This window comes from Neodiprion fabricii, chromosome 2, assembly GCF_021155785.1.
Source record: "Neodiprion fabricii isolate iyNeoFabr1 chromosome 2, iyNeoFabr1.1, whole genome shotgun sequence".
Classification (NCBI taxonomy): Eukaryota; Metazoa; Arthropoda; class Insecta; order Hymenoptera; family Diprionidae; genus Neodiprion; species Neodiprion fabricii.
In genome coordinates, this window is record NC_060240.1 from 1,665,810 (window position 1) to 1,679,158 (window position 13,349).

A 13,349-nucleotide genomic window follows, 5' to 3' on the forward strand; every position below is an offset into this window, starting at 1 on the left:
ATGAAAACACATTATATAAGTAAAAGTTCCTCATATGTTTATACTTATAATTCAGATTGCAAGATATAAATCTGTCTATGTTATCTAGTTCGGTAATTATCATTATATATTTCTAGGAAAATTGCTCATACAATAAAGCGAAAAAATGAAATATAATACGTATTCCTGTATTTATTGAGTTCAATACCGTCCAAAAACACTTTTGAAAATAAGAAATATGGAGAATTACTGTAGCGCTATTGAGACATCGGAAGAAGTATTGTGGTGGCATTCAATTAAGAAATCTAAAGAATTATTTTGGCGCCATTTAAAAAGATATTCGTCTGATAGGTTGGCAATGTTGCCCCACATTCGCGTTTTTCATGGCCCTGATTCAGTAGCGTCCTCAGACACGAAATAGATTTTCGGAACTAATTTTCTACGCACCCTGATGAGTAGTAAAATGCATGTCGGCAATCTGATAAGCTTAATGTCTTGCAGGAAAGTTTAAGTTTGCAAAATCTGTTAATTATTTATTCATGCTGCAGTGATATCATTTGTCAACGTTTGCGATTTGCTCAGTTTTTACCATTACAATAAAACTGCTATGGTAATTGTGCTCTGCATTATCCATTGCTTTCGTGATGCACAATCCGGCAGAGGATTAGTACGTTACCAACACGCATTTTATTACTTTTCAGGCATTTCGAAAATTAGTGCAATTTAAACATAGGGTTTTTCATCCGCCAGGATCTCGACCACCATATGTACGTCTCGGTGAAATGCTTCATCGACCGTATAAGTACAGGCGGATTTCAGTAAAATATGCACTCATTATTATGAATTGCATTCAAATGCAGGCGGTTTTACATTAACATTAACAAACTTTAGCGTATAACCCGGAATGTATTACACATTCAATGATTTAGAAATGTTTATATTTTCTATAAAATTGTAGGTAGATATCTACAGGAAACTCGCGATACATTACAATTTTCTTCTTAGTCACTGAAACCTTTTTCTGCAATAATCGGTAATGAATTTCGCGTTAATTACGTTTCTTTTTTTTTAATATATAGCACTATTGGAAGTATTCATACTTATAATATCCGCGATTTGTTACATTTTATGGCATACATGACCTATTTCCGCAGGGTGTCGAGCAAACACACAGAATGAAAAGGGAAAGGAAATAAAGGGCTATCTGCTAAACGTTGCGTAATTGAAAACATCTGTGTTGCAAAAGCGGCAACAGGTCTACGAAGAGGAGAATCGGATGGAACAGCCAATTGTAGACCATAGACCAACGGTCGAAGGATAATACGCGCCATAATATATAAGAGAGCGCACAAATAGTAAGAAGTGGCCTCCTACCCTGCACACGGCATGAATATCAGGAAATCCTTACCATCCCCTCACACACAGACAGCAGGCGTGCAGGCACACTTAATCGCCATGTGCATGTGAAAGCAGGTACCGGCTCGCCGATGCACCGGCCGCAGAGGCACAGGCTGTCGGCAAAAAACGGCCTACAACCGACCGTTAGGACCATTCGAAACGGCCCTAACGGGGAGTCCTGCCCGATCCTCCCCCCCACCAAACCTGCTCGCTGGGTTCCAGTCCTCGCATTAATGCGGCGAAGAAACATTTCGAAGTTGATGCTGACGGCGGTGGTGTGTTGAATCTGGAAGTCGTAGAACAACGGCGTGTGTTATGAAGTTATGCGATAACGAAGCGTCACTGTTCGGCTAACGAAACGTAATCCGTCGTCCCGAGCTCGACGATAAGCAGTGCACATAATCCCATCCAATTGCAGCTGAGTGTCGGAAATGCAACGGTGTACCTGAACAGGCGGGGAGGAGCAAGGCTCTGGAATTCCGAGGGAAAATCACGTTTTATTGTTAGTGGAAGTTGAAACAATGGGGCTTCACAGACTCGAGGCACATGCAGCAACTGGTGGATTTACAGTACCGCGAGTAAAGTGCAGTTGCGACGGCTAGCCGCAGAATTATCGGAATACACCCGGTTGGAATCAAGTTTGAATCTGAATCGAAATAATGGAATTAGTAACAGTCAACTCGGAGAATGAGCGGGCGGAATCAGTGAGTCGGAAAATGTATCGGGTAGAAACGTTCATAATACCGAAAGGAAATAAGGTGTTTTACTCTACGAAGGAACTTGACTTGGAATCTCACGACGACAAGGAGCAGCCGAACGATGTTGAGATGAAATTAAAGGAGCAGCAGTTGTCAGGGATCGACGAAAAGGGGCCGACGGCCAGCATTCCAGAAGCCCCGCAATCAAGGAATCCCAAAGACGGCTGGGAATTTGATCTTCAATACTCTCGGGAAAATCTTGTGGGGTTCAATTCATCCGAAAACGGTGTGAGGATGGGCGATGAGGAAGCAGTCGCGTATCTCGAGGAATCCCTTTGCTGTGGCGGCGGTAATCCTCATTCGGTGGAGGGACCGGAACGAGCCGCGAACGACTTCAAAGTGTCCGACGAAGGCGAGTTTGACCCGTTTCTCGGAATGAAATGTCTCGATTTTACCGAGGAAGAGCCGAGGAACATTGAGCGCTCTCGATCTTACGACTTCCTGCCGTCCCAGCGGTCCGGTTCGGATCTTAAGTCGATAAAGGAGTCAAACTGCGAGGCGACGCAGCCGGGATACGGAAGCTGTGAGGAGCTTTGCCACCACGGAAACAGGAATGGATGCACTGTGGTGGCGCAAAGTCCGAATAAGGTCAGCGAGGTCATCTTCAAGGAGAACTGGATGAAGAGGCTTGAACTGCTACGACGGCGGGTGTCGCTCATCAGGGAAAAGGAAGTCATACTTCAGGAGCGCGAGCGGCTGCTGCTAAAGAAGGAAAAAGAGCTCAGGATCCTCGAACGGCTTATCAAGGAGAAAATACAGCGCGCAGATTTGTATCTGAAGCGGTGCACGGCCAGGACCTGCCACAGCCTCGATGAGGACGAACTGGACTCGAGACCCTCGCCGCCACCGTATCCTGACAGACGAAGGATTCCTGGAGAAAACGAGATGAACCCGGTCGCGGATAATCGCGAAATTGGCTCAAGGGCCTCGAGTCGTTCCAATCGGTCGAAAGGATCCAGCAGCAATTCCGCGCGTTCGGAACCCTCGGTGAGCATCGGACATCAAGAGATCAGCAGGAGTTTGGTCTCGACAATAAATGCCGGGTTCAACGGCAAACCAATCTCCGAGGTGGATCGCTGCCGGTCGAAGTGGAGCGCTTATGCCAGCTGGCGATGCCGCGCGAAGCCCAAGGTCTGTTACGAAGACCTGGATTCAACGCTCTCCGCCGACATCGGCGACTCCTCGTTCGCTATCACCTCGAAGAAATTGGACCCCCGTCTCGTCCGCAGACCGCGAGGATTTGCGAGATCCGCAAGCGAACGGGGGCCGAAGAGTCCGCGGCCCAGAAGCCTCGACCTGGATGCCGACCGGCTGGAGTTTGAGAGTGGAAAAGTGCTGCGGAAGATAAGCGAGAATATATCCGCCGTTGTACTGAGCCAGGGCACGAGATTCCAGGATTACGGATCGATCGATAGGATGCAAAAGCTGCCTGGCGATTCTACTACGGATGTCGCGGTGCTCAGGGTGGAAAATAAGGCTGATTGCGGCGGGCAGGATCAGATCAAGTCACGGACCAAAGAGAAGACCAGCTTCTGGAACGAGGAAGCGAGCGACTGGCTGCAGAAGAAGAGGCAGGCCTATAATTTAGCCAATAAGAGAATGGCGAACAGAGATTACGAGAACGATAAAGAGAACTTTGGGAAACCCCCGGCGAATAAAGAAAAGCCCGAGAAAATTCAGAAGCTGAAAAATGATAAGGGAAAAAAATTCACAATATTTCGCTAGCCGACATTCTCTGATTGCGTATAAATCATTTTCAGAGGGGTGTTGATGGAACGGTTATTAAACGTTACTTTAGAAAGCTTGTGCTGATTGTGCGATATGTGTTTCATTGACAGAAACACCCGAAATAAGATTTACAATTATGTTCATAAAAATATTGATAGAAATTCTCAATTTGTAAAAATTTGATATTCTATATACACAGAGGTGAAATAAAACTGTTAGATAAACTTCCTCTGTGATGAGAATCGTGTACCGATATTTCACTGCCAATCTTAACTAATTCAGGTCATTAGAAGTAAGAAAGAACTCATGAAAATATCGTTTCATTATCTCCGCTCTTTCTCTTTATTATAATAAATCATCATGCTACGGTAACCAATATACTTATATTTCAATTCACGGCCATGACGGAGGTTCGCCAGGCGCAAGTGTTCTGCCGTAGAGCGCAGATTTATCTCTGAAGCGTGTCATTCTCAGGGATTCCTGACGGTCTATCCAGGAGCCAAAGGCATACCCAGTTAAGGGCACAACCATTAGTAGAAATTCACGGGTAAATCCTAAAATAGCCATTCTTGTTCTTTGTCTGTACTAATGTAGCTCCTCGCTGTTTAGTGCCGCCAGACGTTCTCTCTCCGCTATTTTCCACTTCCTGGTGTGATTCCAGTCCAAGAATATTGACGAAGTTGCAATCGTTGGGAAGATGACGACAGCTGCGTAACGACTTATTAGTTTACGGATAGATATTTTACCAGGAGTTGCCATCAATCTGAAAAACATCATTAGCATAGGTTAGCATATTTTGTGGATCAGGTTAGTTTAGGTCAAGTCAAATTCTAATTTTTTTTCGTGTTATGTAACATCTCACAAGTATTAAATCAGTTGCAAAGAAGAGGTTTAATCTAGTTTATATAATTACACGGATCTTCCGCAGATTTTTATCGCCTATATAGCTGTGGAATAGCTTTCCGTAAGGTTGAAAATTGAATGGCAAAGTATGGAAGAGAGTTTGGTTTAGGTTAACAGCCGACATCTAGGATTCATGAAGCAAACGGAAATGACCCTGTGTATAATATCCGAGGGCTTATATAAATCTGAGTGGTGTTCTCTAAAGATTTTATCGGTCTGGCGGTGAATGTCATACAGACAAGTTAGGCTGACAAAGTTTACCTTCAAACCCATATCCAGATAAAAATTAAGACAGCACTCAGCGCTTTGGAGCTCTGAACGTTTTCTTTCGTTTTTCTTGTTCGATTCACTCTCTCGAAATAACAGCTAACAGTATCGATTATCGTAGTGTACACTGCTGGTGCATTTTGGAACACAAGTTAAGCCTTGTATCCAAGTCGATTATGCGGCGACAAAAGGGTGGCTGTCTTAAATCCTCAGGTCTATGGTTCTGTGTCGTCAGAGAATTTTTGAGAAAAAAAACTGTTCAGGGGGATAAAAGAGAAGGAAAAAACTTTGCTTCTGAGTATGTTACACTTTTTTGTGCGTATCCAACGATATCCATAACAGTAAGAACACAAATTCGTATGGACGCGGGTCCGAAGAAATTTTTGATGGAGACGCGACTTGAAGTAAACAAATAGCTATAGACAAAGTATCGAAATATCGAAGCTAGGCAAATGGCGCGGCGAATCATGTATGTGTTTGTTGTCCGCGAGCGCAGGGGGTATTTCGTCTAGTGCTGCAATATAGAGCAACAATAAACGAATTTCTAATATTGAAAGCAAGCCGTGAAGGTGATCCATCGTTTTCGACGTACTGATGTCTAATATGCCGCGGATCACTTACTCACTGTCACAGCACGTGACAAGCCACATTTATCTCTAAGCTTCATGATCTTAAAATCGAGTTGGAGGTTAGGGATAGAACGTGCCGGTGGTGAACTAGCTTGCCCACTTGCAGGCAGCATTGTTGTTGCGTTAAATCGGCAAATTAATTCGGTTGAGATGCGTGGGGTATTATCCAATGTTGTTGGATTTTCATCGGACTTAAATATTATGATTAAGCTCATTTTCTTACACATCTCAACACGTTTGTTGCCATCGTCGTGATAATAATAGTGAGGAGAATCGACTATCAAGTTCGTAACGGAAATAAAACAAAGAAATTTCGTTACTGAGTTGATAAGAAAAAAAGCCGATGTATATAAACGTGTATATAACAATAATATGTTTTCGAGGGTATTCATAGTTAGACTTGTACGATCAAGTTTCGGGTGTAAACGCGATAAGAAAATATTTAACCCGACTCGGTTTTATCACTGGGCAGATGCCGAGGATGAAAACGCTGTACCGCTCGTTCAAATTAAAAAGGTGATTAAAACTGCGGCTTTAAACTATGTGGACGGTCATGCCTGTATCACCATGGACTGCCCTATCTGTGCCGGCGCAAAACGCAAAGACCAGCCCAAAGTCTTCATCAACAAAACAACGGGTCGGTTATTCATACATCAATCAGAATTTTATGACTTAAAATATAGATGATTCGGCTGCATTCACATGGTTTTGAAATTTTAACAACCTTCAGCTACCTCACAATATTAGCAAATCGTTTCTTTCTCTGGTCCGAAGGTATCAAATTGATATATCCCGCGCAAATGTCTCGTCAATTTATCCGATTGGTCAGCCTGGTCAATGTGTCATGGCGGCTTATAGTTATTTAAATCATTTGAATACGAATCACTGATTCGTGCGGGCGGCGTCGTTTTGAAAGAGCGCGAATCGCGATCCAGTGGAATCGGATTCGAAAAATATTGGAAGACAATGTCGTGAGTAATTTATCTTTTTTTGTTGCATTTAGGATTTTTCCTATGTGACAATTGCCGACACTCGGGACCGTGGAGTATTATTGAAAAGTTTTTGACTCCGAGAAAAAGCGGAAAGATAGTAAAGGAGCTAGCAGCTTTCAAGGAGACTTTACCCATCAAACAAGATTTCAAAGGTAAATGGGACGAACTCAAGGCTACATGTCAACTAGTCACAAACCTCACCGACGATGAATACCAAAATATGTTGCAGCATCTTGGAATCCCTGTAAGTTTCTCTGTGATTTGAATTACTGGACATCCAGAACCTCCATAAAGTTTGGATGTCATCATACTGATTAAATTACAACAAATTTCAGCCAGTTCCGAAAGAGACATTGTCAATTCTGAACTGCGTGTACAGCCTTTCGACGAAGACGCTATATCTACCTCTGACGGACTCAAGCAGCAATGTAGCAGGCTACAAGTCTGTGACTGAGGAGTCAGAGGACACGACACCGGCGGCAAAGGCTGGTGGCGTGATAATCTACAAACAGAAGGGAGCAAAGACTGATTCAAATAGTCATGCTGTTGTGGTTCCGAGTGTCCGTGACCTGCTCGCGTTAATTTCTCAGCGGGCAGCTACCCATATTGTCTGTCTTCCCCATGAACTAAAAAACCTACCCCAGCAAGCCCTCCCGATCTTTGAAAACTACAAGAAGCTCGTTCTGTGGTTTGGGAACGACGAGACTAGTTGGGACACAGCCAGGAATTTTGCGAAAAAGCTAGATGAGAAACGTTGCTTCTTTGTACGCCCAACTGGTGCTCAGCCTGACCCCAAAACCGCGGCATATCTTGGCCACGATCTTAAAAGCATACTGCAAAACGCACAGCCTATATGGCACAAAAGTATCACGACGTTTCAGAGCCTGAGACAGGACGTTCTCAGTGACCTTCAGAATATTGATCGTGTTCAGGGAGTCAAGTGGAAAAGGTATCCAACCCTGAACAGGATACTTAAAGGCCACAGGAAAGGAGAATTCACCGTTTTGACTGGCCCCACGGGTAACTGCGAAGAGCTATTCATTACTTTGGTTGAGTCCATGGTTCTTGGAATTTTATGTGATTGGGTTTGTTCATGAGAAAAAAATTTTTGTCATGAGTTTCATGAAATCTAGTCAGAACACCTTTGAATAGAGACTCCTACAACATATAGCATCAAAATTCTATCCCTGTGATGAACTTACAAAAATAATTGACGACCACTTCATTTTCTTTTGTTACTATGCAATTCCTGTAGTAGAAATCTTGCAGGTAGCGGGAAGACGACATTCATGAGCGAATACTCGTTAGACCTTGCTATGCAAGGAGTGAACACACTGTGGGGTAGTTTTGAGATACGAAACGCAAGATTAGCGAGGACTATGTTACAGCAGATGGCCGGTATGCCTTTGGATGTAAATCTCGACCTCTTCGACACATACGCTGACGAATTTGAAAAACTTCCAATCTACTTCATGACTTTCCACGGTCAGCAGAGCGTGAAAGTGGTCATGGAGGTTTGTACAATTCCAAATTTGGGGTAATCAGCAATTTTCAAAGAACTAACTTTAAACATAAATACTGATACATTATTGCTTTTCAGGCCGTTGAGCACGCAACATACGTTCACGATATCGCGCATGTCATAATCGACAACGTGCAATTTATGATGGGTATATCAGACGAGCAGAAACACATGGACAGATTTTGGAAGCAGGATGCGGTTGTAGCAGCCTTTCGCACATTTGCAACTAAGTTCAACTGTCATGTTACCCTCGTCATTCACCCTAGGAAGGAAAGGGACGCAGACGACCTTACCACATCATCCATTTTTGGTGGTGCTAAGGCTAGCCAAGAGGCTGACAATATTCTCATAATACAGGACAAGAGACTCACCAGTGTACGAGGGAAAAAATATTTACAGGTAATTGACTTTTTAATACATGCACAACAGTTTCTACATTGTATTGTGCACTTTTTAGGTAGCTAAAAACCGATACAGCGGTGACTTAGGAGTGATGATGATGGACTTTGACAAGGCAAGCTTGAGTTATGCACCAAAAAGAAAGTCAAAGACGGAGGCGGACCAGGTGGCTGCAGCATCTGATCGGGAAGACTCTAATGCTAGTTGATGAACCTTCCTCTTCTCTTCGGTGATCTGAACAAAAAATCAAAAAACAAAAGACTATCATCATTGGTTTCTTGTTAGTATAGTTAGAATTTTTGTTACTTGACAATTAGTGCGCAATCGAAGAGAAAGAAAAAAAAATCAGATAATTGAACAAATTGAATAGAATAAAAGTTGAAGAATTGCGACGACCAATCCGACGGTTGAACGTCGAATTCCTATTGCTCCGGTCATCTTGGAAACCCATTCGTTAGTAAACTCTGCATTATCGACAGAGCGAGGGCGTGTGTAATTACGCGTAAAGACAGTGAACTCGATTCTCGGATCTCGCACTTCTCGCAGCACGCATTATTATGCGTCTGGCGGCGTAATCATACATCACAATCACATCACCCTACGCGCCTGACTGCTACGGCAAATCAGTGAGCGCACTCATTTCGTTTGTTTTGTTTTATTCTAGTCTCGTCTTCCTGTTAAATTTCTATCTAGCGGAGCTCAATTCTGGTGCTCGCGGGCTCGCGCCTCGCCTCGGGAGTTCTGTGCCTCGGTGAAAATCGAGCGTATATCATTGCCGTAACACACCTCGCGCTTCCTTTCTGCATATTTACAGTCAGCTTCGCACCTATTTTTTATGCAGTTTTATTTATCACGCCGTGAAATGAAGTGCGGCAGTTCCTCAAGTCTCGTTGCCGTATTTACAGCCGTTTGGGCTTGCGCCACCGGCGTTTTAACCGACACGAGGAGCCAAAAACAGCCCACCGTTCTCATCGCTACTTTGGTACGCAACAAGGCTCATACGCTGCCCTACTTTCTGACTCTCATTGAAAACCTGGACTATCCGAAAGACCGGATATCACTGTGGTGAGTAGCCTGCATGATAATCAAATTAATCCTCAATTGAACGTGCTTACCGTGTCCACGATTTTCTCGTGTTACGTCAATTATTTACGGACTCCGTTGTCAATCATAGCTTCGGTTGATACGGTATTCATACAATTCCCGAAGTCCGAACTACTTCGTTTCTGCGGTATTCACTGGGCTAACGAGTTAATTACGTCACAATTATTCACCGCGTCCCGGTCACAATAATCAACTGTCACCGATGCCTCGCTCGGCGAAATAACTGAGAACGTGCGTATTTGACGTAGCCTGCACGTATCCACACGAGCGCTACTAGGTATCACTTTTCCTGCGCACGCACCATGGATACCTGTTCTCGACATGTGCCACCAGCAGCGGGAGTTTGAAAATGAGGCTGAAGTTAGTAGTAACGTTAGCGTAACGAAACATTGGGAGAAAAAATCTTTATTATGAAATTTTGTAGTGACTTTGAAGTGGCTAAGTTTTGAAAATATCAATTACTTTTCCCTTAATATAATTTACTGCATTTCAGAGATTCTTAAAATTCCGAAATAACCGGTTTTCCGGAACACGAATCATTACAATAACGTTACTAACTTCAGCCTCAAGCGTGAAAATCGTCTTTTGTTTCTCCATACGTATGTCAGAAAGGTATCTCGAAATAGTGAAGGATAACAATTCGTATGGCAGAAAAGTTTTTTCTAAAGTTGTCGGATTCGCATAATGCATAATGACACGTTTTAATGTAGAATATGATGTCTTCTTGGTAAACATTCAGATAGAATAAAAAAAAAATATTGTAAAGGTGACTAATTAACGGCAGGGTTCTGTTATCAAAACGGTAAGTATAAGACCACCTTGTTAAAGGTAGCGTAATCTAAGGTTGATCTAAGGAACAATAACATATAGAAATTTCCAAATTATGACGTGTATAAAACTATTCGCCTAGCTTGTTTGTTTATCGTTCACTGGTGATCTTTTCGGTAACTATATTCAATGTTAACAATTCGTCTTACCAGGTTGAAGTTAGTAACGTTATTGTAACGAAACGTTGACAAGAAATCACTGATCTCTTATTTTTACAACAATATTGAAGTAACTATAATTGGAAAATATGAGTATATTTCGTTTTATTACGGTTTGCTGAACTTCAAATAGTTCCAAAATTCCGTAATAACGGTTTTTCTTCAGCATGAATCGTTACAATAACGTTACTAACTTCAACATCATCCTGTCTTCTGATTGCTTTTTCATTCACTGCAAGTTTGAAAATCCAAAACATAACATTTGAAATGCATCTTATAGACGTTGTTTTTTTTTTATTATTATTTTGCTCACAGGATTCAAAGTGACAATAACGTGGATAACACCTTAGACCTGTTGAAAACGTGGCTAGAGACGGAGGAAAAAAAATACCACAAGGTTTACTTCACGTATGACGAGAACTCGCGCGGTTTCGAAGGGGAAAAGGGCATCGCCGATTGGAACAATGCAAGATTCAATCACGTGATTAATCTGAGAGAGGAAGCTCTCGCGAATGCGAGAAATATGTGGGCTGATTTCCTTCTGGTAAGTCGTTATACATACTTTTAATATCTAGCGGGAGATATATGTACATATTTTGCGTACCATTTCGTATCGCCTCACTCACTCTCAGAAAGAATTGCGCAAAAATATGTATTGATAACCGTGCGGACACTTCTTCCTCCAGATGATCGACGCTGACGCTTTTTTAACGAATCCAAAAACGCTTTCGGAATTGATATCCAAAGATGAGACGGTCATTGCACCGTTGTTAAAATCGGACGGTATGTACAGTAATTTTTGGGCCGGAATGACCAAGGAGTACTACTACATGCGGACAGACAGATACAAGCCGATATTGTTCAGAGAGGAGATTGGATGCCATACAGTTCCTATGGTACATAGCGCGGTTCTTATCAACTTGAAAAAAATCGAAAGTGATTTACTTACGTACAACGCTGATAAGCTCGGTCCGCAACGATACGACGGGCCCAGAGACGACATCATCACGTTCGCTGTTGGCGCTAATATTTCCGGTAAGCAAATTTTTTTGTATCATTCTTAGAAATTCGAAAGTAAGTGAACATGCTAATTTTTAGGTTTCCATACCTCAAAAAGCAAAAACGGAACCTTATAGGATCACTTCGTTGTCCATCTGTCTGTATGTCCGTCTGTCATGACCTGTTTTCTCAGGAGCGGGTAGAGATAGCAAATTGAAATTAATACCAAATACTAAGGTTTACGGTCCCTTGGAGGTGTAACAAATTAAAGCTTCTAAGTCAACGCAATAAAACCTATGGGGTATATACAGAAGCAAGGTCTCACAGCACAAGGAATGAAAAAATCCCAAAATAGTTGTTTTTTAGTTATATCACATCAAAAAAAATAATCAAGTTTATTCGGAACCCTCAGAGCGCGAGCCCTTCATGCACTTGTACAGTTTTTTGTATTTTTAAAAAAGATTTTTTTTTCTACAATTTCAGAATTTATAATTCTGTTTTATTCCAATGATTTTGTGTATGTTTGTTTCTTCATTTGTTTTTATTTCGAGTGTTGACTTTTACTTTGTTGCCATGGGATTTCCAGGAAGAGCTGGAACACACGGGTTTGACGTACCGCAGGGTATTTCATTCTGCATGAATTGGTTTATGGTATTAACCAGCCTTATCCCTGGTTTGTAAGCATTTATTTGTACACACAAAGAAGAGGGTTACCCACATAGTTAAGATTCTATTGTAACAGTGAAAATACGCGCCTGAACAGCTTGATAGTACTACTGCAATTTATGCTTTTGCCTGAAAGTATAATTTGTATTATTTACTAAGTAGTCAAATATTTATTACTACCGATTCAGATTACGTTGACCGATTTCGCATTTGCATTCGTTTAAACAATCTCAACCATTAATACTGATTTTTTTCAGGCATCCCATTGCATATCTGCAATGACCAAGTTTACGGTTTTATTACGGTGCCCCTTGAGAGCCAGGACACGATATCTCAAGACAAGCAGCAGTTGACGAATTTAAAACTGGAAATATTAGGTAAGCTGAAAATTTTCAGTTTCGTCTGTAATATCATTCGAAGCGCAGGTAGCTCGAAAGTAGGGCTCACTCGATCGATACCATCAGAATAGTCATCAGTTTACGTCTGAAAGTTTTGAGACTGTTTACCCTCTTCCAAACTTTTCATTCTAAATATTTCATGAGGGCGGATCATGATAATAGCACAATATAACACAGCTGTATAACAGCCCCGATTCGTGAACGGATACTTACCGATTTTCGTGCAGATTTTGGTGTACCGTATTTGGCCATGTTCCTGACATCCTTCACACTTTTGCCGAAGGTGATTTAGTTCTGTGTTTCAAAAGTCGTAAATCATTTTTCACCTAATTGTTTGAGGCCAGCCTCGCAACAATGGGTATGAGTCGTGCTCTGATTACTGACGAAATGCAATGCTTAATCGTTTAGCCTACCAAGAGCAGCTCCCACTGTCGAAGAACCTCGCTCGCTTCGTTACTTACCCGGTAAAGGACACACTTGGGATGGACAAGATATACATGATTAACCTTCTGCGGAGACCAGAGAGACGTGAGAGGATGCGGCACTGTTTCAAGGAGCTTGGCATCCTTGCCGAAACCATCGACGCGGTCGACGGAAGGTGAGTAAAACATTTCCCGTTTA

At 42.3% G+C, this 13,349-nt stretch overlaps 3 protein-coding genes and 1 long non-coding RNA gene across 5 annotated transcripts in view; 2 read left to right on the forward strand and 2 right to left on the reverse strand.

Annotated features, from left to right (window-relative positions):
- Positions 1–4,176: 4,176 nt before the first annotated feature.
- Positions 4,177–4,572, reverse strand: LOC124174733 (NADH dehydrogenase [ubiquinone] 1 beta subcomplex subunit 1). Its single transcript, XM_046554160.1, has one exon. It carries the CDS (start codon positions 4,428–4,430, stop codon positions 4,257–4,259), a length of 174 nt encoding a protein of 57 aa, XP_046410116.1. The 5' UTR covers positions 4,431–4,572; the 3' UTR covers positions 4,177–4,256.
- Positions 4,573–5,510: 938 nt separating this feature from the next.
- On the forward strand, positions 5,511–8,783 carry LOC124174730 (mitochondrial DNA helicase). Of its 2 annotated transcripts, none has more exons than XM_046554151.1 (6): positions 5,511–6,299; positions 6,666–6,898; positions 6,990–7,674; positions 7,924–8,168; positions 8,255–8,575; positions 8,634–8,783. In XM_046554151.1, exons 1-6 carry the CDS (start codon positions 6,035–6,037, stop codon positions 8,781–8,783), a joined length of 1,899 nt encoding a protein of 632 aa, XP_046410107.1. In that variant the 5' UTR covers positions 5,511–6,034. The 2 variants fall into 2 exon arrangements, with proteins under 2 accessions (XP_046410107.1, XP_046410108.1); XM_046554152.1 differs by having other exon boundaries at positions 5,511–6,178.
- Positions 8,494–9,993, reverse strand: LOC124174734. Its single transcript, XR_006868997.1, has 2 exons — positions 9,691–9,993; positions 8,494–8,809 (listed from the first exon to the last, which is right to left on the reverse strand). It is a non-coding gene; the product is annotated as an uncharacterized LOC124174734 (long non-coding RNA).
- The window catches only part of LOC124174731 (glycosyltransferase 25 family member), a 41,496-nt gene continuing 37,258 nt past the window's right edge, over positions 9,112–13,349 (forward strand). Inside the window, exons 1-5 of the mRNA XM_046554154.1 lie at positions 9,112–9,640; positions 10,981–11,209; positions 11,352–11,700; positions 12,588–12,707; positions 13,137–13,326. Coding sequence (XP_046410110.1) covers positions 9,411–9,640; positions 10,981–11,209; positions 11,352–11,700; positions 12,588–12,707; positions 13,137–13,326 — 1,118 coding nt within the window. The 5' untranslated portion in view covers positions 9,112–9,410. The remainder of the gene's footprint in view (positions 9,641–10,980; positions 11,210–11,351; positions 11,701–12,587; positions 12,708–13,136; positions 13,327–13,349) is intronic.